The sequence below is a fragment of the Elephas maximus genome, chromosome 1 (assembly GCF_024166365.1).
Source record: "Elephas maximus indicus isolate mEleMax1 chromosome 1, mEleMax1 primary haplotype, whole genome shotgun sequence".
NCBI lineage: Eukaryota > Metazoa > Chordata > Mammalia > Proboscidea > Elephantidae > Elephas > Elephas maximus.
In genome coordinates, this window is record NC_064819.1 from 232790852 (window position 1) to 232814213 (window position 23362).

At 44.0% G+C, this 23362-nt stretch overlaps 1 protein-coding gene across 1 annotated transcript in view; it reads right to left on the reverse strand.

The window, feature by feature from the left end:
* PLG (plasminogen) overlaps positions 1–23362 on the reverse strand; it is a 47233-nt gene that overhangs the window by 440 nt on the left and 23431 nt on the right. The window contains exons 11-18 of the mRNA XM_049905031.1: positions 20360–20541; positions 17995–18143; positions 16953–17046; positions 13222–13345; positions 11313–11387; positions 8877–9017; positions 6661–6767; positions 1131–1276 (exon numbers count right to left, since the gene is read on the reverse strand). Coding sequence (XP_049760988.1) covers positions 1131–1276; positions 6661–6767; positions 8877–9017; positions 11313–11387; positions 13222–13345; positions 16953–17046; positions 17995–18143; positions 20360–20541 — 1018 coding nt within the window. The remainder of the gene's footprint in view (positions 1–1130; positions 1277–6660; positions 6768–8876; positions 9018–11312; positions 11388–13221; positions 13346–16952; positions 17047–17994; positions 18144–20359; positions 20542–23362) is intronic.

A 23362-nucleotide genomic window follows, 5' to 3' on the forward strand; every position in this document is an offset into this window, starting at 1 on the left:
CTTCATTATCCAAATGCAAGTTTCCCCAGCATTTGAACATTCCCTTCCAGGCAGAAAGTAACGTATGAACATGATCTGAGCATCCACTGTGCTCAAGGACTTAGGACAGCATCTTCAGGAGACCTGCACCAGTTAGTCTTTCTGGGAGAAAAATCCCTTGTGAAGACTGCACACATCCCTTCCTTTCTCGGGGTTTCTCTCAGGCAGGGCTAACCCCAAGCCCAGTTGTAAAGTACTGCAGTTGGTCTTTGCCCTATACCCCCCTCCATCATCCCTACTGGAAATGCCATCATCCTAGTCCCATTCATCAGCATGCTCCGGGAGGCATGTGGTCTGTGGTAATCACAGAGGCCTTACTACCCTCTGGAAACCCTGGTGGCATAGTAGTTAAGAGCTTGGCTGCTAACCCAAAGGTCAGCAGTTTGAATCCACCAGGTGTTCCTTGGAAACTCTATGGGGACAGTTCTACTCTGTCCTGTCGGGTTGCTATGTGTCAGAATTGACTCAATGGTAATGGGGTTTGGTTTTTTTTACTACCCCCTTACTACTTATCTAGACCACCATCCGTCAGCTTGTCATACTGTGGTCACTGCATGTTGCTAGAAGCTATGCCACCAGTATTTCAAATACCAGCAGGGTCGCCCATGGTGGACGGGTTTCAGCAGAGCTTCCAGACTAAGACAGACTAGGAAGAGACGCCTGACCATCTACTTCCGAAAATTAGCCAGTGAGAACTCTATGGATCCCAACAAAATATTGTTCACTATCGTTGCTGGAAGATGAGTTCCTATGTTGGAAGGCACTCAAAATACAACAATGGACATGAGCATACTAATGATGGTGAAGACGGCACAGGGCCGGGCAGCATTTCATTGTGTTATACATGAGGTCACCATGAGTCGGAGCCAACTAGATGGCAACTAACAACAACTCATCTGGAGCTCAAGAGCCAAGCAATCACCTTGGATTATCTGAACTTATATTCGGGGCCTTATCTAAAGGGTTTCTGGGCAACATTTAGACTGTGGCCTTCGGTTGACAGATCCTTCTTAAACTTGCCACTTGGGGCTGAAAAGTGTAAGGGGCCAAGGCAGGCCAGCGTCAGGACTCACTTGGTCTCTTCCTCTTACCTGGCAGCTGTCTGTACCTCCACTCAAGAGCCCAGCGCAGAGTTCGGTTGCCTGAACTCTTCCGCTCAGATGCTCTCTGCGATTGCACACTTTGTTCTCAATCACCGGGAGCTGGGCTTCCTTGAGAAGGCCATCACCAAAGGTGCCTGTGTTTAAAGAGATTAAAGAATGGTTACTGGTCCCAAAGCCTATTCATAAGGAAACTTCCAGAACAACAGAGCAGCAACAATCTCTTGTTTGTTCGTGAGGTTGAAAAACCACCAAATCAATTCCTAACACTACTAGAATTTTTTTTTCTTTCTGATCCTTAGAGTACAAACATTATATTAAACTTTATGTTCCCATAGAGTTGGATTTAACAATGTATGTTCCTTTGTGGTATCTTGTTTTTATTGTTGTTGCCGTTATGTTTTGTTTTTTGCTTTCTCTTTTAAAACTATAAACAAATTATTTTTAACATGTAAAGAAAGTTCGGAAAATAACTGCCGTTGTGTTTATATATTCTCTTTCAGGCTTTATATATGTTTATTTTGCTACCTATCATATTGCACAATTTCATATCCTGACTTTTTCACTTAACATTATATCATAAGAACTTTTTCATAATGCTACAGTCTTCATAATTAATATTTCCATGGCTTCATAGTAGTTCATGGAGTAGATGTACAATCATTTGTATTTTAAAAGAATAGTTATCAAAAGTGGTAAAGCCATACAACAGAACATTCAGCCAAAAAAAGGAAGTTCTGATACATGCCACAACATGAATGAATGCTGAAAATATTAAGTGAAATAAGCCAGACACAAGAAGACAAATACTGTATAATTCCGCTTAGATGAAATATCCCAAATAGGCAAATAAATAGAGACAGAAAGCAGATTAATGGTTGCCGAAGGCTGCGGGAAAGGGAGAATGGGGCAAAACTGCTAAATAGGGCCATAGGGTTTCCTTTCGGGGTGAGGAGAATGTTGTGGAAAGGCTGGTGATGGTTGCACAACATTTCAAATGTACTAACTGGTCAGTTCTATGCTATGTGTATTTTACCATAATAATTAAGAGAGTGTCTATCATTTACTGGGAATTCATCTCTTCAGGCACAAGTTCATCGTGTATCTCCTTTAACCCTCACGATGGTCCAGTGAACTAGGCACCTTGGTCTTTACTACTTCCTGTTTCATAGTTAAGGAAACTGAGTTTTAGAAGGTTATTTGATTTGCCTAAGACCCTCCAGCCGGGACATGGTGGAGCTGGGATTTGAACCTAAGTCTGCGACATCATTGCCCCTGTTCTTTACCATGCTCTTTGGCTCCCACTGTTGCTTCCAGCACTCCACATCTTTGTCCATAGAGTTCATTCATATTTCTTAATATTGTTGTAAGTGTGTTGTTATTAGGTGCCACCGATTTGATTTCCTACTCATAGCGACCTCGTGTGGCAGAGTAGAGCTTCCCTGCAGAGTTTCCTGGGCTGTGATCTGTGCGGAAGGAGATGCCAGGTCTTTCTCCTGCAGAATCACTGGATGGGTTCGAATCACCAACCCTCCAGGCAGCTAAGCACTTAACCATTGCACCACCAAGTTCCCAGAAATTACATAGACATATTTATGGCTCCCAGCAGGGGAAGGTTATCCAATAAAAAGGTCAGCACGATGCTCACCTAGTTTATCAGATCATCTGTAGTGAACAACTTCACATTTTTTCACGTCAAAGATTCTGCTTCTAGGTATGGCTGGTATCTGTCTCTTTCCCAACCCCACAGCACCTCCCTACAGAAGCAAAGCCTCTGTTCAAATTTACAGTCCCTGACGGGGCGGATTACACCCCACAGATCATTAAGTATGCACAAGTAAGCCTATGCTTGCCTTGCTTACTGGGTAATCTGCCCCAGCTCCCAGTAACATTGCTGGAATTATTTTCTAGAAGGGTGTGCCAGTGCCAACGTCACTCATAAATATGACCACACCCTTATGACTATTTAATGTTTTTTAAATATTTGCTGAAGGTGGAAATAGTCCTCATCTAGTTTTTAGATCTATATTTCTTTGATAACTAGGGAGAGTGAACATTTTCCAGTGTGTTCGTTTCACTAGTTGTAGTTCTTTTGTGGAAAAAAAAAAAAAAATTTTTTTTTTTTTTTTTTTGGCAAATTGAAATAGAGCATCTGCAAAATCGCCGGAGGAAATGCCATTTTTCCCTATGGACACACTCAGGGGTGTCTCAAGATTTTTGCAAATCAGCCAGTTTTGCAAACTCAACCTTCATCTGAGTTTTGTAGAAAATGCTTTGTTAGTATCAAACAGCCAAAGGGGGTGAGGTTCTGTTTCTTCTACAAAGACCTTGAATACATTTAGCAAATTTCCTTGGGTTCAGAAAACTTACAGTCTGGAGTTCACCCGAGCATATAGGAGGACCACCCAAAGGGTCACAATTGTTTTATCTATCTTTGACCAAGGTGAATATTCTGAGGCTAGTGGAGGGTCATCTGCTGGGGAAGCAGATGTCCCAGGGGTGGTGCAAACGGTTGCAAACTGAAAGATTGGACGTTTGGTTCCACTCAGAGGCACCTCAGAAGAAAGGCCTGGCAATCTACTGAAATATCACCCACTGAAAGCCCCCTGGAGTGCAGTTCTACTTTGACACACACAGGGCCGCCGCGAGTCCAGGTGAGTAGACAGCAATTAGTTGGATGTGGTTGGTGAGGTGATACTGCCCTCTGGTGGCCAAGATAGAGACGGCATTGCTGGAGGCTGAGAGCGGCCTCAGGACAGAGGCCTTTACAGGCATGAGGAGAGGAAGTGCGGGGGCCATCAGCAGGCCCCTGAATGTGATCCCCGATGGCAGACTGACCTGGAGGAGTGTCTTGGCCTCAGTGCTTGTCTTGCGTTTGGAATGTCAAAGTCGGTGAAAGTCTTTGGAGACACGCAAAGGGAATTTTGAGAACGTAAGGATTTTGACCTGACGCGGACACTGAAAACACTGGCTTTTTCCATGTCATTGTTGACGTGCAGAACATTGGTAACCAGGCCAGAGTTATGCTTAAGCTTCCTGGTCCAGTTAATACTCTGAGAATCATTTTTTCAGTAGACATGTGGTAAGAGTCAGAGAGCCGAGCAGTGCCTAGTGCAGGACTGCAGGTTAGAGAGGTATGGGACTTTGAGTGGGAGAGGGGCACAGAGGATGGGCTCAGGGATCAGGCCCGCCTGGGGCCGATTGGATTTCAGTACGCACTAGCTAGTGATGGCGTGCTGTTGTTGATGATGATGACGGGGGAGGAAGGTAATAAGGAAGAGGCGAGGAAGAAGTAATACTCAGGAACTGCTGAAATACCATCCCCAAAGCCGTGGGCACTTCATACACTGTATTTTAGTCCTCACAGCAACCTTACAGGGTGTCACCAATACCATCCCCATTTGACAGATGAGGAAACTAAGGCATAGAGGGACTAAATCACTTGCCTAATGTCATCTGAGCCGTGGTGGCACAGTGGTTAGCATTTGGCTAACTGAAAGGTCAGCGGTTCAAATCCACCATCTGTTCCTTGGAAACCCTATGGGGCAGTTCTACTCTGTCCTCTAGGGTTACCATGACTAAGAACGACTCCACAGCTATGGGTTTTGGAATGCCATGTGAGGGATGGTAGAGCCAGAACTCACCCCCAGCCAGACCAGCAAGCTTTTAAAATCCATGTTTTAATCAGTTGGGATGCCGCAGAGGGCGTTTGTTATTTTTTTGGCAGTCTCCATCCCATACTTATGCTGTGCGATTCATTCTTCGCCCATTCTTTGCGTGAGTGACTGGGCTCCAGGGAAGGAGCAGGTGGTACCGATCTAAACCATTCCGCACATCCGATTCAGTGATTGGCTCGGGGACGGGCACATGACCCAAATCTGCCCTATTAGAGCTCAGGAGACTCCTGTTTCCTGATGGGGAAGCGAGCCTTCTCCTTCCTTCCGGAACCGGAAGCTGTGGAGCCGACCTACAGCGCCATATGCTACCCGGAAGGACTACCCATCGAAGCGTGGGGCCACCCTGGGATGGAGAGATCCGGGATGTGGTGGCATCAGGTAAGCCACCAAAGCCCTCAGCTAGCTAGTTAACTTCTTTTTTTGCCTAATCTAATCTGAGTTGGATTTTCTGCCATAGCAAGAGTGATAGCTGACGCAAACATGCAAACATTATTAGTAAAAGCTACCATTTATCAAGTGCCTTAAAAGTGCTGTGTGCTTTTTGTGCCTGTTCTGTGTTTTTCACCCACAACAGCCTTTTAGCCCGTTTTTTTTCAGCTGAGGAACAGGTTCAACAAGATTTTTTTTTATTTTTCTAAGTACCTACAGCTAGTATGTGGTGAAGTTGGGATTGCACCTCAGGTCTACCTGACTCCATCTACCAGGCAGGCAGTTTCCACTGTGCCATCCTGCACCTCTCATTACTCACCTTCTTTAGGAATAATCATATCTAACTCAATGGGTTGTGGTGTTTACATTTAAAAAGATGCAAAACGCCAGGAACAGCCCGGCACGTACACACGTGTGTGCTTCTTTAGCGTTGATTCAGTGTTGCTAAGCCTGCGACTCCATGTTTGCAGACTCAGAAGTGCAGAAAGGGGAACCACGATGAGTCAAGAGGGTGAGATTTTAAAAATTGTAGGGGAAGAGGGAGGCCGTGTTTCACATTACCTAGACCACTGGGTTTTACCTTTCTTTTATTTTTATTTTAGCCACAAACCCTTTTTAAAACTGAAAGCTTATGGAAAAGGCTAATGTGTAAACACAATTTTACAGATGAGTTAGACACCCAGTGAGTACAAAGAGGTAAAGTGGCTTGTCTGGGTTTACTGTAGTGCAGAGCCAGAATTGTTCCAGGTCCCTGACTCTCATTTCCCAACACTTCTGAGGAAACTGAAGCAGAGATCCTAAGATATTGTTCCAGTGTTCCTATAATCAAGGGTCCAAGTCTAATGGATATCATTATTATCAGGGCACGCAGCAAAGACAAGATTCTCAAACATGTTTATACGGGATCCCGCATAAATGTTGTCTCTGTCACCCTGCACCCCTTCAACCAATGCCAAGTGTCACCCCAGAACTGGGGATTCAGGGGGCCTTGCTTTCTTTCCCCGGCTGTCCTTCTCTCATCTTCCTAACAGCCTCTCCATGAACACACCAGAAGAAGACTAGTCTAACTATCATCTATGTTATTGTTTTACACCAGATCGGGAACCCAATATGGCTAACTTCAAGTGAAAAATAATTTAATACTCTCAACTTGTAGGCTATGTCAAAGCCCTGTTTACCTGGAGAAACAATATTAAAGTCGGAATTGTAGACTGAGAGACTCCAAGAAACTCTCCCCTTCTGCTGCATGTCCCCCCCACCCCGGACTGATATGAAGACACAGGAAGGGGCCCAGACCAAGTCGGCGGGGGCAGATCTCCACACCCATCATTGCTATGAAGTTGTACAACTCTCATCTTCTCATGGAGACTGTAGGAGGAAACCAGTCATTATGTGGGTCATGAAGCTGATCTCACCTTGAGTTTCACCCCAGCCAGTGATGTAGCATTCTGTCTGGTCAGCAACCACATAATTTGCAGGTGGAAGACAAGCTGGGATGACCTTCTCAGTGATTTGGGCAGGTCTAAAAGAAAAACATCACAGGTTACATTTCTTTGCCCATGGTGAGATACTATCTACCTCAAAGGCCCAGAATTTTTCAAGTTGGTATTTTCTTGCTTTGCTGACACAGAGCTATGTAGAAAATAATTTTTCATCCTCACATTTGCCTGTAATATTTTATGAAATAAAATACATTTCATTTAAAAGGCATCAGTTGTATTAAGGACACTGCTGGTGGTGGTCAACTGTGGGAGTACGGGTGACACACACTTCTCATGTGGACTCCATTCACTCTTGGAATTGTATACCGAGACCATGTTATTATATAGATATAATGGGAAAAGCTCAAAAGGCATCAATCAGTAGGCAAAACCTAGCTGAAACCCTATCCAAGGCCAGAATAGCAGAAAGTGTATTGCGTGGCCATGACCACATTGTTCCATCTTTTGGATCCTTCTTGGTTTCTCTATCTGTAAACGTTATAACACTATACTTCTAAGACTCTAATAAAATAAAAGTATATCAGATGAAGGAGGATTGGAAATAAGTACCGTGCATAAAGAAAATGGTATTATTCTCTAAGAATCATTTTCAAAGAACTTTCACATCACCTAGAGTTCCAGGGAATCTCAAACACTAGAACTTTGATTTTTAGATTTGATTCTACTTTAGTAAGTTCAAGGGAAAAACCCACTGGAGATGAGAAATGCCCTGTTCTAAGAATCATCGTCAGCAATCTTGAAGTAAGCACACCTTCCTGAAGGCCAAAATAAACCAAGTTTCACTACTGTCCTCTCCACAGAGGTTAATTTAAAGGTGTTCCTCATGTGACACGAAATGCCTTACACTCTTGGGACATGGGGGTGGGTCTTGTAAAACCCCAAATTGATAAGCCCATCAGAGAACACTTGTGGAACCCAGAATTTACTAAGTTACTTCTTCCAGCTACCAGGTCACCTTGACCCACCTCTCAGGGCCATGGGGAAAGGAAAACTTGTATTTGCTAGGATAGGAGATGGAGGTCAGAGGAAGGGAACTGGGGAACATGAGGAGAATCAGCTGCTTTTTTAGATCGCTTTGCCTTTCTAGAGCATCAAAACATTTCAGGAAGCCAACCTGTAGTTTGTTGCTACTGTTAGTTGCCATCAAGTCAGCTCCATCTCATGGCAACCCCATGCGAAACAAAATGTTGCCTGGCCCTGTGCCATCTTCACGGTCGTTGGTATGCTCAAGTCCATTGTTGTGGCCTCTGTGTATTTTGAGTGCCTTCCAACCTAGGGGGCTCATCTTCCAGCACTATGCTGGACAATATTCTAACCCTCAGTTTACCAACCCAGGAAACTTGCCAAGTGTTTGTGGACCAGACACAGCAAAGCAGTGCTCCGAGCTCCTGACTGCTGGCCTTGTACTGGCCTGGCCCAGCTCCATCATCGTCAACATCATCACACTGTCATCGGGAACGCATCAGACACAGCTGATGTCCTCTGCAGGCCTTGTTGCCTGTACCAAATGCGTGTGCCTGTTCTCAAAATATAGCACCTGTTTATTTAGCTGCCCTTTGGGATCTATTTCAAAATATTACTAACTTTTAAGTAACATAAGCAAAGTTATCACTTTGCCAGGCTTAATAAAACACCATTTCAAAAGGCAAAATAAAACCAAAGAAGATAATAATGCTAATTTGCGTTTTTTTTTTTTTTTTTAAGTGCTTCTGAAATGCATGATCTCATTTGATTCCCCCAAACATACTACCGTGTTGAGATGAGACTTGTCAACCTGGAATAACTGAGTAATTTTCTGATCATAAATGTGTATTAGCTGATTGATGACCAAAAGCGAAAGAGTTGTAGGTGTAAAATTGTACCTCGTATTTCAGAAACTCACTCTTTTTACACTTGAGGATACTGAGTCCTGGTTATTTTTTCCAAGTCCATCAATAGGAGGCAGCACTGGGCTGGAGTCCGGGTTTTCTGACTTGGAGTCCAGGCCTCTTTCCACAGAGCCAGCATGCCTCTTGCACTGTAGACTGGGCCTTCCCACCTGCCACACTGCTCTCCTGTGGCTGATACCACTCAATCATAAAAGAAGTGGTTTCACTCGTCTTAGGCGAAAACCATGAGTGACATAGTACCTGCTTAGCTTCAGCAAGGCGATATCTGCTCCTGAGGGCCCCGAGAACTGCTTAGAAACGTCTATTGTTTGAACATCTGGTTCAAGATTCCGTTCTTTGTGTGCACCAAGGACAACCTTGTACGATAACGGGCTGGGGAACCTAGGACAGATGGTAAAGTTAGAAGGAAAATATGGCCCTCCCCCTTTATGGGCACCCCTTCTGTGCTGTAAAATCACATCTTCCCTAGGCACTCGCAATTCAGAATCAAGGACCTCTGAGTGGCAAGAAACAGACTGACGAGTCGTCTGAAGTTGGCCATTAAGAAAAGTTCTCTCTACTGCTTTTGGTTTTTCCACAGAGGAAGGCCGAAGCCAACACAGAAGTCAGCACAAGGACAGACACTCATTTCGGGGTGCTTGGTGGTGACCACAGCCTCTCACAGTGAGTGACTCCATGCTTGGCATATCCAGACACGCACCTGAACCAGGTCTTCTTCACTTCCTTTCTGGAAACCCTTCTCTCATCTGCTGTGTGTTCAGTTGCCCTGTCCTTGTATTTCTGCCTCCGGTTTTTTCATAATCTCCCCTAGTTTCATTGCCATTTCCTAGCTCAGGCCCTCATCACCTCTAGCCTGGACGATGGCAGTCGCCTTCTAGCTGGTTTCTGAGCTCACTTGTCCTCCCTCCATGAAGATAACTTGCTTTCGCTCGTAGTGTCATTCAGTTTACGAAGCACTCACACATCTGTGATCTGGTACTTACTGGCCTGTCTGCCTCCACGCTCCCCCACAAGCCATCCTCATTACACAAGAGCTAGAGAAATATATTTTAAATGTAAATCAGACAAAAGGACGCATATTGTTTGATTCCACGTATATGAATTTAATGGATATCATTATCATCAGGGCATGCAGCAAAGACAAGATCCCCAAACATGTTTTTACGGGATCCTGCATAAACGTTGCCTCTGTTGCCCTGCACCCCTTCAACCAATGCCAAGTGTCACCCCAGAACTGGGGATTCAGGGGTCTTGCCTTCTTTCCCCCCAGCTGTCGATCTCTCATCTTCCTAACAGCCTCTCCACGAACACATCAGAAGACTAGTCCCATATTGGGAACCCAATAACTTCAAGTGAAAAATAATTTAACACTCTTAATTTGTAGGCTGTGTCAAAGCCCTGTTTACCTGGAGAAACAATATTCAAGTTGGAATTGTAGACTGAGAGACTCTGAGAAACCCTCCCCTTCTCCTGCATGCCCCCCACTGGCTGGTAAACCCATAGAGACAAAGAGTAGACTAGAGGTTACCAGGGGCTGGGGGAGAGGGTTTGGGAGTAACCCTCAGTGGGTGCAGAGCTTCTGTTGAGGGTGATAAAACGTTGTGGAAATAGATGATGGTGATAGTTATGTGTGAGGAATGTAGTTAACGTCACTGAATTGTACACTTAAGAATGGTTACAGTGGTAAATTCCGTATATATTTTACCCTAATAAAAAGTGTGTATCAGATTTTACCACTCCCTTTCCTCATGCCTTCAGCAACTTAAAGTGAACTAGAATAAAATCCAAGCCCTGTGTCACAGCCGGTCAAGGCTGCCTGCTCGCAGCATCACATCCACCGCATTGGTCCACCACAGGGACTTCTTACTTGCTTTGCCCTTCGCCCAGAACATCCTTATCCCAGGTCTCCGGGGCCGGGTCCTTTCATGATTCAGCCTCAATTCAGATGCCTTTCTCTCAGGGAGCCCATCCCACCTCTGCTAATCCCTATCCCGTCACTTGTTTGCTTTCTCTGCAGCACTTCATGACCTCATGGATTTGTTTATATCTTTATCCACCATCCCTCCCTGCTACCATATTAGCTCCTTGCAGGCAGCATCTTTGTCTGGGTCATTGCTGCTTCCCCTGCAATGGGGCCTGGCACAGAGTAGGTTCTCATTAAATCCTACTGAATGAATGGGTGGCATTCTTGTTTTCTACCCCACCACTCCCCTTCATCCTATGCTGCAGATGAAATCACCTACCCTCCGTGCTCTTTGTGCTACCCGCTAAATTCAGACTGTCTTTCTCCGCATGCCTCATGTTCAGTAGGTCCAAAAACCTGCCTCTCCCAAGGCTCAGAGCACCACCCACCATCTGCACGAAGTTTTCCAGCTTGGTGTTCTCTCTGCCTTCGCGGAATCCTCAGGGCTGTTTGTCTCCCTCTGTTTTCACTCTGAATGGTAGTTGTCTATATACGAGGCTGCATTTTTCTGACCAGATTATAAAACTGCATTTCTCTGACTAGACGTGTCTTGACTATAGTGGGTACTCAGTATGTCATGATGGAGGGAAGGAAATAAAGAAAAGAATAAAGGAGCAAAGGAAAAAAGAAGAGGAAAGGAGGAAGGAATGAAGGAGCAAAGAAGGAAGGAAATCCTTAAGACAAGTCTTCCTGTTGGTTGTCCCTGCACGTACCTCTGCAAGCAGTGAGCTGCAGTCAGCACCCACTCCGGGGATATTAAAGTGCCCCCACAAAAGTGCACCCCAAATCTAGAAGAGAAGAATGTCAGGATTTTAGTTCAGATACAGTGTTTTACTCTGTTCCATTATACAGAAAGGAAGAAGGAACTGTTAGCTCAATTTTGATAATATTGATACCTCCCCCCCATAAAAAGACTCGCAACCCATCACCAGGATAATAGTAACTTTGAGTTGTGTTTCAGTTGTGGGATTTTCCAGCTGGCTCTGTTCACACCACTCTGTGAGATGGCTTGAAGAGGACCGGGCTCATCCTATTCACAGGAGAACAAAATGGCTTTGACCTATCAGCTCTGGACCCCAGCAGAAGTGACCAGCCAAGGAGCTTTCCCTTGCAGCCTCTTTATTTTTTTTATTTTTGACGAAAGCTATGAAAGATCTCATGGATCCATCTTTAGGGTGCCAAATATGAACTCAAACAACAGTGAGTCCCGGGAGTATGCAATCCTACCTGAGAAAATATACTTTTGGGGGGATGGCCCCTAAATCACTGAGTTGATTGGACTGCTTAGGCAAGTTGTGGCTCCATACACGTGGTGTGAGCCACTCTGAACCAGGCTGTAATGAAAAGGAATGTAAATTGTAAGCACCTGAGAGCAGATGTGTTAATATGTCAGCCAGGAAATAGACCACAGTGAAGTTTGGGAAAGAGCAAATAGTTAACAGGTAAAAGATGAAGGTTCTGTGTATAGACCAAGAAGTTGCTCAGTGATAAGGTAAAGAAAAGTCAACTCGATAACAGAATGAAGTATAAAGTAAGCAAGTTTATTGATGGCATTCACAAGTTATGATACCAGCCTCTTTAGTGGAGGACAAGGTGAGGCAGGAAGCCAAACAAGTGAGCAGATAAGCCTGTTTCGTATGTGTGCTTTATATGAGATACTCAAGAAAACTGAGCTCATTAAAGCAGTACTCCACTGAGACAGTAACCCAAACTGTCTTGGGTTCTGTAGGATCAGAACTAGTCATCCTTAAATTATGGGGATTATGAGCTAGCCTCCACTGGGGGAGGTGCATTTGTGAATGGGTAGTCACCGTCTGAATTGAATTCAACAATTCACAAAAGTGTAAAAGAAAATAAGAGTCTATATCTGCGATAGAAAAGGAGCCCTGGTGGTGCAGTGGTTAAGTACTCGGCTGCTAACAAAAGGTCAGCGGTTCGAACTCAACAGCTGCTCTGTGGGAGATAGACCTGGCAATCTGCTCCCATAAAGATTACAGCTTTGGAAACCCTATGGGGCAGTTCTACTCTGTCTTGTAGGGTCACTGACTCAGAATTGACTCAATGGCAATAGGTTTGGCTTTTGTTTTTTATCTGTGATAGACTGTAGGTCGTTTTGTCCCTCCCCCAAAAGTGTCACATTTCTAAAAATATCCCATTTTACGATGAAACAGTGGATATATGTATGAACCCTCAAAGTAGCTTCAAAACATTTCCAGCAATTTTGAAATTTAATGTAGATTGCTACATCTTCAGTTTTTGATACCAGTAGCCCAGATCAAGGAAAAGATTCCAATTCTGGCAATTTTCACAGTAGAAAACCTAGAATAATAATATTTATATTTTTATAGTGTTTATTTCCTCATTAGGAGAATATAGAGGCAGTTTTTTACTGACATCTGAAATGTCTGGGCATAGGTTAAATGGTACATCTGCTAACCAAAAAGGTCGACAGTTCGAATCCACCAGGCGATCCTTGGAAACTCTCTGGGGCAGTTCTACTCTGTTCTATAGGGTCGCTATGAGTTGGAATCGACTCGATGGCAGTGGGTTTAGTATGAATGTAAGGGTTTTATGGGGCCCGCATAGGAGGCTGGTATAGATTGTTTCTGGAAATGGTCTTACCTTTTTGTCCTGAGACTGCTTTGCCAGGGCCAGGAATGCGGATTGGCCACACACCCACCTACAACCCTTCCAGAACACTTCTTCGGCTCCACCCTGGGCTTTCCACAGTCAACTGAGGGCGTGGCTCAAAGTGAGAGAACATCACACTTAATGGAGTGAAAGGTAGCAACTCTGCCAGTTAACTCAGGATCCATTAACGTCTCAGAGCACTGAATGGTAGGCATCCCAAAGCCCAAACTAAGTAGTAAAACCATAAGCGTTTTTTAAAGATTTTCTCTAAGTTTCAAACATGGTAGTAGGGGTCACACAACCCTCTACTTTCAGGAAAATATAAATACTTTGTTATTATTTTGTTGGGGAAGTGACAAAATAAATTGGTATAATTAGACATTAGAATGAAATCTTTTCTGGGATGACTTCAATTGGCAAAATTGTTATTCCAACTCTGTGTACCATATCTAGAACACTGTATCATCATTCCCATCATCATCATCATTATCATCTGAAAACCATAGCTGGCATCCCCATCGAAAGGCACTAAGGATATTTTTTAATACGACTTCGTGCGTGTTTATATGTGAGTGTATGTGGTGTGTACGTGCATGTGATTGTATGTATTGTATGTAGCAAGGATAACTAGCCTAAATCGAAATACCATCTTCTCTCAGCCAGCCTTTACATACTTCTGGACAGCTTAAAGAAATTCATGTGTAGTTTAAAAGGTTAATCAGTGGTCCTTTTTCATTTTAAAGATGAGCTTCCTTGTAAATTAAAAACACTGTAAAGATCAAACTTACTAGTCTAACAGAAACTGGAGAAACCCTTCGAGTACAGCCCCCAGGCACCCTTTTATCTCAGTACTAAAGTCATTTCTGAGGCTCACCCTTTGGCCAAAGATTAGACAGGCCCGTAAGACAAATGATAATACACGTAGTTCAACCACGTAGAGGAGACTACATGGGCACACCAGCCCAGGGGCAAGGACGAGAAGGCAGGAGGGGCCAGGAAAGCTGGACAAATGGAAACAGGGAACCCAAGATCGAGAAGGGGAGAGTATTAACATGTCACGGGGTTGGCAACCAAAGCCACAGAACAATATGTGTATTAATGGTTTAATGAGAAATTAATTTGCTCTGTAAACCTTCAACTAAGGCACAATTAGAAAAAAAAAAAAAAATAGCAGTGTAGATGCTTAGAAGTTTTAAGAAAAATGACAGATAATTTCTCACTTAAATAAAATTTAAAATCTCTCAGGGAATAAGCGATACAACCTTAAAAAAAAAGAGAAAAAATGCAAGCAACCTAAATATACAAAAAAAAAAAAAAAAAAGTGCCATTTAAAGTCATATCTTAAAAAGATGTTTCATTCTAAAACAATCCAAATAAAACCAGCAAAAACCACTTTCGGAAAACCTGTTGCCATCAAGTCGATTCCGACTCATAGAATTTCTTAACTTCCAATAGCTATCCTTTTAAGCACTGACCTGACATACTGGGAAACCTATGATTCACTATTTCATTTATTTATTTATTCATTCAGCAAATATTTATTCAAAGATTCATTGCCTACTCCGTGCCGGGCACTGTTCTAGGTACTAACCCACCCAGTGCCATCAAATCGATTCCGACTCATAGCCACCCTATAGGACAGAGTAGAACTGCCCCATAGAGTTTCCAAGGAGCGCCTGGTGGACTTGAACTGCCGACGCTTTTGTTAGCAGCCGTAGCACTTAACCACTATGCCACCAGGGCTTCCCGTTCTAGGTACTAGAGGGGCAAAAGAAATAACTAAGGTCTCTGTTTTTAATCTTTACATCCTAGTGGGTTGAAATATAAAAAGGATGGTTAATTGGATGGTTCAGTTGAGGCTCCAAAGGTGGTCAAGAGAGGAGTAAGACTAACCACCATATGTAGATTCCAAAGAAAATAGCCAGTTCTACAATTCTTGTCCCCTTACCCATGTTGAGATGCAAAAGTATCATGTTCTTCTAGATAGGAGAAAGAAGACAAACAGGGAAGAGAATATCTTTAGAGAGTTCTAATGGACTGTGAGGTTTGCCACCACCATCTGTGATGGTGGCATGTGAGGCTAACCATGAACTTGATGAGAAGGGTTTCAATCAGACCACTTGGAGAGCTTGAGGTCTGTTTCCTGCAAAACGGGGATCCCAGGCTTGAGGAAGCTAAAGCAGCTTGTGGTGGCAGAGGGAAGTTACAGATGAATACCAGGCACAGCTGTGGCACAATGGCAGGAACTCAAGGCTCAACTTCAAGGAAATCCTGCCAACAGTCAAGGGTAGAGAAGCCTGGCAGTACGATGCAGTAGGGGCACCAGAGAGGGCAGAGACTGAGGCTCAATGAATGACCAGCCAAAGGAGAGGCAGTAACCCCCTAAGGAACTTACAGGCAGGGGGAGGGCCACCAAGAGAACTTTTGCAGAACATCCAAAAGCATCCACTAGAGAAGGAATCCAGTATAAACTCGTGCTAAGTCCAGAGAGCACAAAGCCATCTTACAGTGGTATCAGTCAAGTAGGATCTTTTCTATCACCCTTACCTCTCCTCCTCTCCTGCTCATCCAGGAGTGGCTCAAATGCAAACCTGGCACTGTGGCTCCCATACTCTTAACCACTCCACCAGACTACCTCTGCAAATAATCTACCAATGCTGGACTTAAGTGGCTTTGCAACCTACATGCCTTTCCTCCAGCTCTAGGTCCTTCTACGCCCAGACACTGCCATATGCAATCAGACCACGAAAAAGAGAAGGCTGTAAGCCATGACAAATTCTGTTGCAAAGATTAGTCAGCAGAAAGTAAGATAAGTCCCAAGTCAAAGTGGCTTACTTTTTCCAGGTCTACTCTTGAGTTTGTTATCCCAGTCTTTTAAGAACTGATGCCATCTCCCCTTTCCCTGGCTCAAGCCTCCTGCTCCCTAGAAGAGTCTCAGAGCAAAGAGGTAGGAACCAGGCAAGCATCTCTAAGGTATGCAGCCAATAGATGGCTAATGAATAGTCACCTTAGGTTAAAGGAAATGAGAGGCCCTGCATTACTTTTCATTGAATTCTTAGGATGACAACTTAAAGGTTTACAATATACATCGTATGTGTCTCTTTTCTTACATCTCAGCTGCTCAAAGGGAAATTTTCCTACCTGGGTGACTAAATCTGCCTGTGTTTTTTATTCATCCCTCGCTAACACTGGAGAGTTCAGTGGGACAGCTCTGAGGCTGATCACATCACCTCTGAGCTTGCTCTTTGGAGAATTTTATATTTACCTTATTAAGGGAGGAAGGATTCCCTAACAAGTGGGACCAAGAGTAGGACAGGTTCAAGATGCCCATGATGAAGAGAGGGCTCAGCTGAAGAGGCTTCTGGAACTCCCTGAGCATCCACCTCTTCCCCAGAAGTGCTCAGCTCAAAAGCCCTTTTTTTGCAGATCCATATCGAGGAGATGATCGCTACTTTTATTAGAGAAGTTGTTTCCTTTCAAAGAGGGAGCTCTGGTGGCGCAGTGGTTAAGTGCTTATCTGCTAACCTAAAGGTCGGCGGTTCGAACCCACTAGCCACTCCACAGAAGAAAGATGTGGCAGCTAGCTTCTGTAAAGATTACAGCCTTGGAAACCCTATGGGACAGTTCTACTCTGTTCTACAGGGTCCCTATGAGTCGGAATCGACTCCATGGCAACGAGTTTAGTTTAGTTTTGGCTCCTTACAAAAAAGAAAGCAACCTACCACACAGAGGGACATCACAGTAGTCAAAAAGCTTTTTTGGATCCATTGTGTAGCACCAAGGACCATTGACATCTCCATCCGGGTTGCGGCAGTACTGAAAAAAAGGGCAGATGTACACGATCTCGCTCATATTGGGGCCAAGAGGGAGGGGAAGTTATTCCAAGGCACAGTCATTTCACTGTTGCCCGTAGAAGATGAAATGTCGTGTTCCTTTTTTGAGGGGGAGGGTTTGTAGAGTTATTTTGAGGATGGTTGTAAAGCCCCTGAATCCATGTTCCATTGGACATGTCCCTTTATTCCAAAGGAGCTCAAACTATGAGGCTTGAGAGTAAGTGGTGGCATCAGAGGGGTCCTGAGGTAGAGGATACATAAAATGCTCCCCCCCCGCCAGATGTCTGAATTGCAGAGATTGTAGAGGTGCCCAGAAAAAGAGGACAGTGGGATACTGTTGGCAAGTCTTGTCCCTGCTTCACTGCAGCAATGTTCTACCTGATAAAGCCATTTGCCTCTTGGTTCAGGAATGTTTATTTCCACGGATTGTGTACATTCCATGGGCCAAACCACAGAATGGTAGTGTCTTCCTTTCCTTCCCTCTACAAATCCCCTATAGAAAGCCATCCTGGAGAGTGAGTGAGCCTGGAGAGAACCTGCTACATGGAGTCCTGATTGGCCTCATCAAAACATTTTCTAGAAGAATCCAACTAAAATGTCATCAAGGGCACCTTTGATCACCAGAGCCTAGAGGTCAAACACTAGAAATAGAACCAGCACCCAGTAATGGAAGCTGGTGCGAAATGTCCCAAAGGGAAAGAAGAGGCTGAGGAACCGACGGCAAGCATGGAGGTTTACCCACTGTGTTAGTTGTACTCTACAAGCTGGTACCGGTTATGTTTCAGGCAGAGTCCCATGAAATCTTTTTTTTTTTTTTCCCCTCCCTCTACCCACCAAACAGCAATCCCAGTCAATTTTCTGTCACAGAGCACCAATTCTGTGTGCAAAGATTGGTCAGCAGAAGGTGAAAGCCCAAGTCAAAGTGACTTACATTTTTCTCCAGGCCTGCCCGTGGATTCGTCTCTGGTGTGAAAATGTTGTGCCTGTGGGGCTCCTGTGCAGCCCACCCCTGGCACAGAGTGCCGGTAGCAGTAGTTGCCTTCTTGCCCCTGTATTGTTTGCCATTCCCAAACATGCAGTCTATAGGAACAACAAAAAGGGGGCTTATGAACTATTTGTTGCCCATGGAAATAGCAGTCACGAAATCAAACAACATATTGCATTGGACAAATCTGCTGCAAAAGATCTCCTTAAAGTGGTAAAAAGTAAAGATATCACTTTGAGGACTAAGGTGTGCCTGACCCAAGCCATGGTGTTTTTCAGTTGCCTCATATGCATTCAAATAGTAGACAATGAATAAGGAAGACCAAAGAAGAATTGATGCCTTTGAATTATGGTGTTGGTGAAGAATATTGAATACACCATGGACTGCCAAAAGAACCAAGAAATCTGTCTTGAAAGAAGTACAGCCGGAATGCTCCTTAGAAGTGAAGACAGTGAGACTTCATCTTATGTAAGTTGGACATATTATCAGGAGGTGCCAGTCTGTGGAGAAGGACATCGTGCTTGGTAAAGTAGAGGGTCAGTGAAAAAGAGAAAGACCCTTATCAAGATGGGTTGACACAGGGGCTGCAACAATGGGCTCAAGCATAGCATTGGTTGTGAGGGTGGCGCAGGACCAGGCAGTGTTTCATTCTGTTGTACATAGAGTGGCTGTGAGTCAGAACTGACGTGATGCCCCCAACAACAGTAACGACAACAATGTGAACTATTACATCGACCCGGGAAGGTGATGAATACATATTTGCAGTGACTTCGGGTTTCTCTAAGGAGACAGACTCAGTGGTCAGATCCTTCAGAACACCATGGAATGCTGACAGTCACCCTACTAATTTTAAGAAGTTCCAGAAAACATTACTGACTTGAAAATAACCACAAACTTAGCAGGATGTGAGAATCAAATTTCAGCTTGGACACTATGATAAACAAGACCGAGTGCCCGTGAGGATCAGCACCACACAGATGCTGCTCTAAACCATTCCACAACACTCAAATACATCACTACATCACTCTCATCAAGGGTAGAGAAAATGAGTGCAGATTGAAAGGATTTTATGACAAGTATTATCTAGGCTAGAGCTGTACTGTGAGCACCCACCCTCTGAGGTGAGAGGATAATATTAATAAAGATGATTTGGGCCCTCCTTTTCCCCCAAACTTGTCCCTCATTTCAAGCCTAGGGAATGGGGACTTCCACGGGGTCCCTCAGAGAATTTGCTATGTGTCCCATATGGGGGCCCAGTGGACCCATGTTCTGATGGCCACTTATAAAATTTAAAGAGCAAAAACCGAACAGCTAGCTTCTCTGCTGAGGGTGAGAATGTGACTGGGAGCAGGGTGTACGATTTAGCCACGTACCCAGTGTGGGTGTGCATATGAGAGACCGTGTTAGGTCATCGCAAGTCTTGCTGCGAGGGAGACCGAGATGGCGCATCTGGCCTGCCCAGTCTCAGCAGGGAAGAGGAAGCAGAGGTGTGTCCACCCTGCTCTGGGGAACACCAGGGGAGGAAGTGTCAACATCAGCAAGTGCACAGTGGGGCAGGAGAGGCCTCAACTTCCAACCAAATTCTCATCTTTAATCATTACTGTCTGGAGGATTCTGTGGCATCCAAAAGTGATTGGAAAGCCGCAGTCAATGACAACCACCTGAGTTGTCATTCTGGGCCAGGTGGGGAATTGGCCCCTCTCTGAGTCCTCTCAGCCTGCCACCTTTACACCTTACAGTTACCTCCCAACTGCAGGACCAGGCGCTAAGTACTTCCACTTATGAACCCAGGGCTCAGGAAGCGTAGAGGAAGTACTGGTTATTCTTTTCCTCACACCTCAGATGATGACCAAATTCTTAACATTCAGGCCAGATAACCCATCTAGCTACAGGTCCGCTTTTCCAGCTCTTTGTTGGAGAGCATCATTTGACCATCATACTAGCCGTTCTAAGTCAGAATGTTCCAAACCAAATTGATCATTTCTATTCCTCTACAAACGAGGGAGGGACTTGCTTTTCTTGGATTACCCATTCTGCCAGTGCCGTCGTTATTGACCTTTTAATCGACTCAGGCTCAAAATTTTATGCCTCAAAGCCAGTTTGTTGTCCTAAAGAAAATGCCCACCTATGTAAGGCCAGCAGTAGCAGTGTTGGTTCTTAGAGGGATGAAGCACTCAGTCTTCCTCTCACATGCCCTGTCCTCAGCCAGCACTGGAGGGCAGCATTTAAACCTTGGGCACCAGTAAGATTTTCCATCTCTTTTCCTCCCGATGCCAGAGTGATAGAAGATCTCTGGACACAGACCTCTTACCTGTTTCGGAAGGAGCCTCGACTTGTGGAACGTGGGACACAGCAGGAGAGTTTGGGGCACTCCCTGCTGTCTCTGAACACCTCTTCAGATTACAGTACTCCCATCGGACACTGGGATGAGTGGTAAAGCACCAAGGTCTTTCATCAGCATCTGGATTCCTGCAGTAGTTCATTGTCAAGTCACTGTGAATTCCAAAACAGTATAAGTCAGGAGAGTGGGAGAATCTTCAGGGATACCCAAGCACCCTCTGAAGTTTGTTATGAAACAGAAGTATAGACACATGACTTTGAAATGTTTTATTAAAGGTACAGCACAAGCATAAATGATTGTCTCTGTCACCAAGGCCATATTTTCCAATTACCAATCCTTCTTTGTTTCCAACTTTCACATTCCAATCACCAGTAATTATCAATGCATCTTGATTGCATGTTTGATCAATTTCAGATTGCAGAAGTTGGTAAAAATCTTCAATTTCTTCATCTTTGGCCTTAATGGTTGGTGTGTAAATTTGTAAATCAACTGGTTTCCCTTGTAGGCATATGAATACTATCGTATCACTGACAGGATAGATTTTGATTTTTTTTGACAATGAATATGATGCCATTCCTCTTCAATTTGTCATTCCCAGGATAGTAGACCGTATGATTGTCTGATTCAAAATACCAGGCCACATCAATGCCTAGGATACCGACCTTTATGCATTCCATTTTTGATGACTTCTGATTTCCCTAGATTTATACTTCATGTATTCCATGCTCTGATTATTAATGGATGTTTGCAGCTGTTTCTTCTCATTTTGAGCCATGCCGTATCAGCAAATGAAGGTTCTGAAAGCTTGACTCCACCCACATCATTAAGGTCAACTCCACTTTGAGGATGCAGCTCTTCCCCAGTCCTATTTTGAGTGCCTTCCAACCTGAGGGGCTCATCTTCCAGCACTTTATCAGATAATGTTCTGCTGCCATTCATAAGGTTTTCACTGGCCAATTTTTTAGAAGTAGATTGCCAGATCCTCCTTCCTAGCCTGTCTTAGTCTGGAAGCTCCAGTGAAACCTGTTCACCATGGCTGACCCTGCTGGTATTTGAAATACAGTGGCATGGATTCCAGCATCACAGCAACACGCAAGTCACCGCAGTATGACAAACTGACAGACGAGTGGTGGATGGATGAAAGTAATATTACTGTAAATATCAGGTAGATAACATGGGTTTAGGGCTTAAAAGATTTATGAAAACTAACCTGGCAAATGAGCTACCAGGCAGGATCTCATTTCTATCAGATGCGCTATGAGAAAATGAAAGTGGCTGAATCTTCTCTGCTCTTTTTACCACATTCTCTGCCAGCTGCAGCCACTAGGGGGCTGAAGGAATGGTGATTAAAGAATAGTGAGGCCAAGGGCTAATGGGAGAAGTCTGGGTGGACTAGGGGATCTGAGTGTTTAGGGGGAGTCAGAAAAAAATAAGAGATGTAGCAGGGCCTGTGAGAGGCCTGAGGAAGCACTGGACAATTCTGTTCACTCTGGGGACCCCCAAGACCATTGCCCCAACCTCTCGGAATTTCTAGGGCTTGGAGTCCCCTTTAACATTCAGACTCATGACCTGTTGTTATCTGGGAAAACATGAAACACAATGTGTATTACGGGAATCCATCACTGTATAGCTTCTGTAAGTAAGTGACATAGTCTCAGGCCAGGCCCACAGTTTGAGGGAGCCAATCAGTGGATTTCCAAGCAAATGGACGTGTTAAAAGGCTTATGGTTTGAAATATATGTGCTTTTTCTCTTTTTTTCACTTGAAGTATACTTTTTGTTTTTATATTTTACATATGATGAAATGCATAGATCTTAAGTATATAGTTGATGAATTTTGATGAAGGAGATACCTGTGTGACCGCATTCCTATCATATAGAACATTTCCATCACCCCAGAAGGTTCCCTGTGTCACTGCCTGATCACGCTATGGATTTGTTTCACCATAAATTAGTTTTGCCTCTCCCAGAACCTCATGTAAATGGACTCATACAGCATATACTCTTTGGTATCTGGCTTCTTTCACTTAGTATAATGTTTTTGAGCATCATCCGTGCTATTTTGGAGTCTCAGTAGCTTGTTCCCTTTATTGTTGAATAGTATTCCATTGCATGAATACACCACAAATTGTTTATCCATTTTCTTATTGATGGAAATTGAAATTGTTTCCAATTCAGGGCTATTGTGAATAAAGATGCTATGAATACTCTTGCAGATCTTTTTATGGACTTATGTTTTCACTGCACTTGAGTGAATATTCAAGAGTAGAACTGCAGGTTTATATAGTAAATGCTTATTTAATTTCATAAGAAATCACCAGGCTGATTTCCAAAGTGGTTGTACCATTTTCTACTCTCACCCTCAGTATATGAGAGTTCCAGTTGCTCCATATGCTTGATACCACTTATTGTTGTCTATGTTTTTAATAGTAGCCATTTCCAGTGGGTGCGTGGTGGTGTCTAATTGTCTCATTCTTTGTCCTGTTCTTATTTGTCTCTTTGTCTCATTCCTATTTCCTCGATGGCAAAGGATGTTAAGCATTTTTTCCTGTGCTTATTGGCCATTTCCTTATCTTCCCTTGTGAAATGCTATTCAATTCTTTTGCCCATTTTTATCAGGTTCTTTGTCCTCTTATAACTAAGTGGCAGGAATGTTTAATTATTTGTGGCATATATGGATTGAGAAGATTTTGCTCTTTTCCTAGTCATTGTTCTTTGTCCAGCTTTGTGGAATCTCTCCCTATGCATGTACAGCTTTGTATTCAGCTAGAATCTTACAGGGGACTTCTGTGCAGATTTCTGAGCTCCTTCCCTGCACAGATCCTTTTTCATTATTGCCCTGCCTAGTAAATCCCCACTGTTTCAGTAAGCCTAGACTCCAGTCTCTGTCTCCTCAGCTCAGCAAGACTGCTATGATCTGCACTGACTCCATCTCTTTGCATTGCATCCAGAAAGTGTCTCCAGAAAGAAAGTC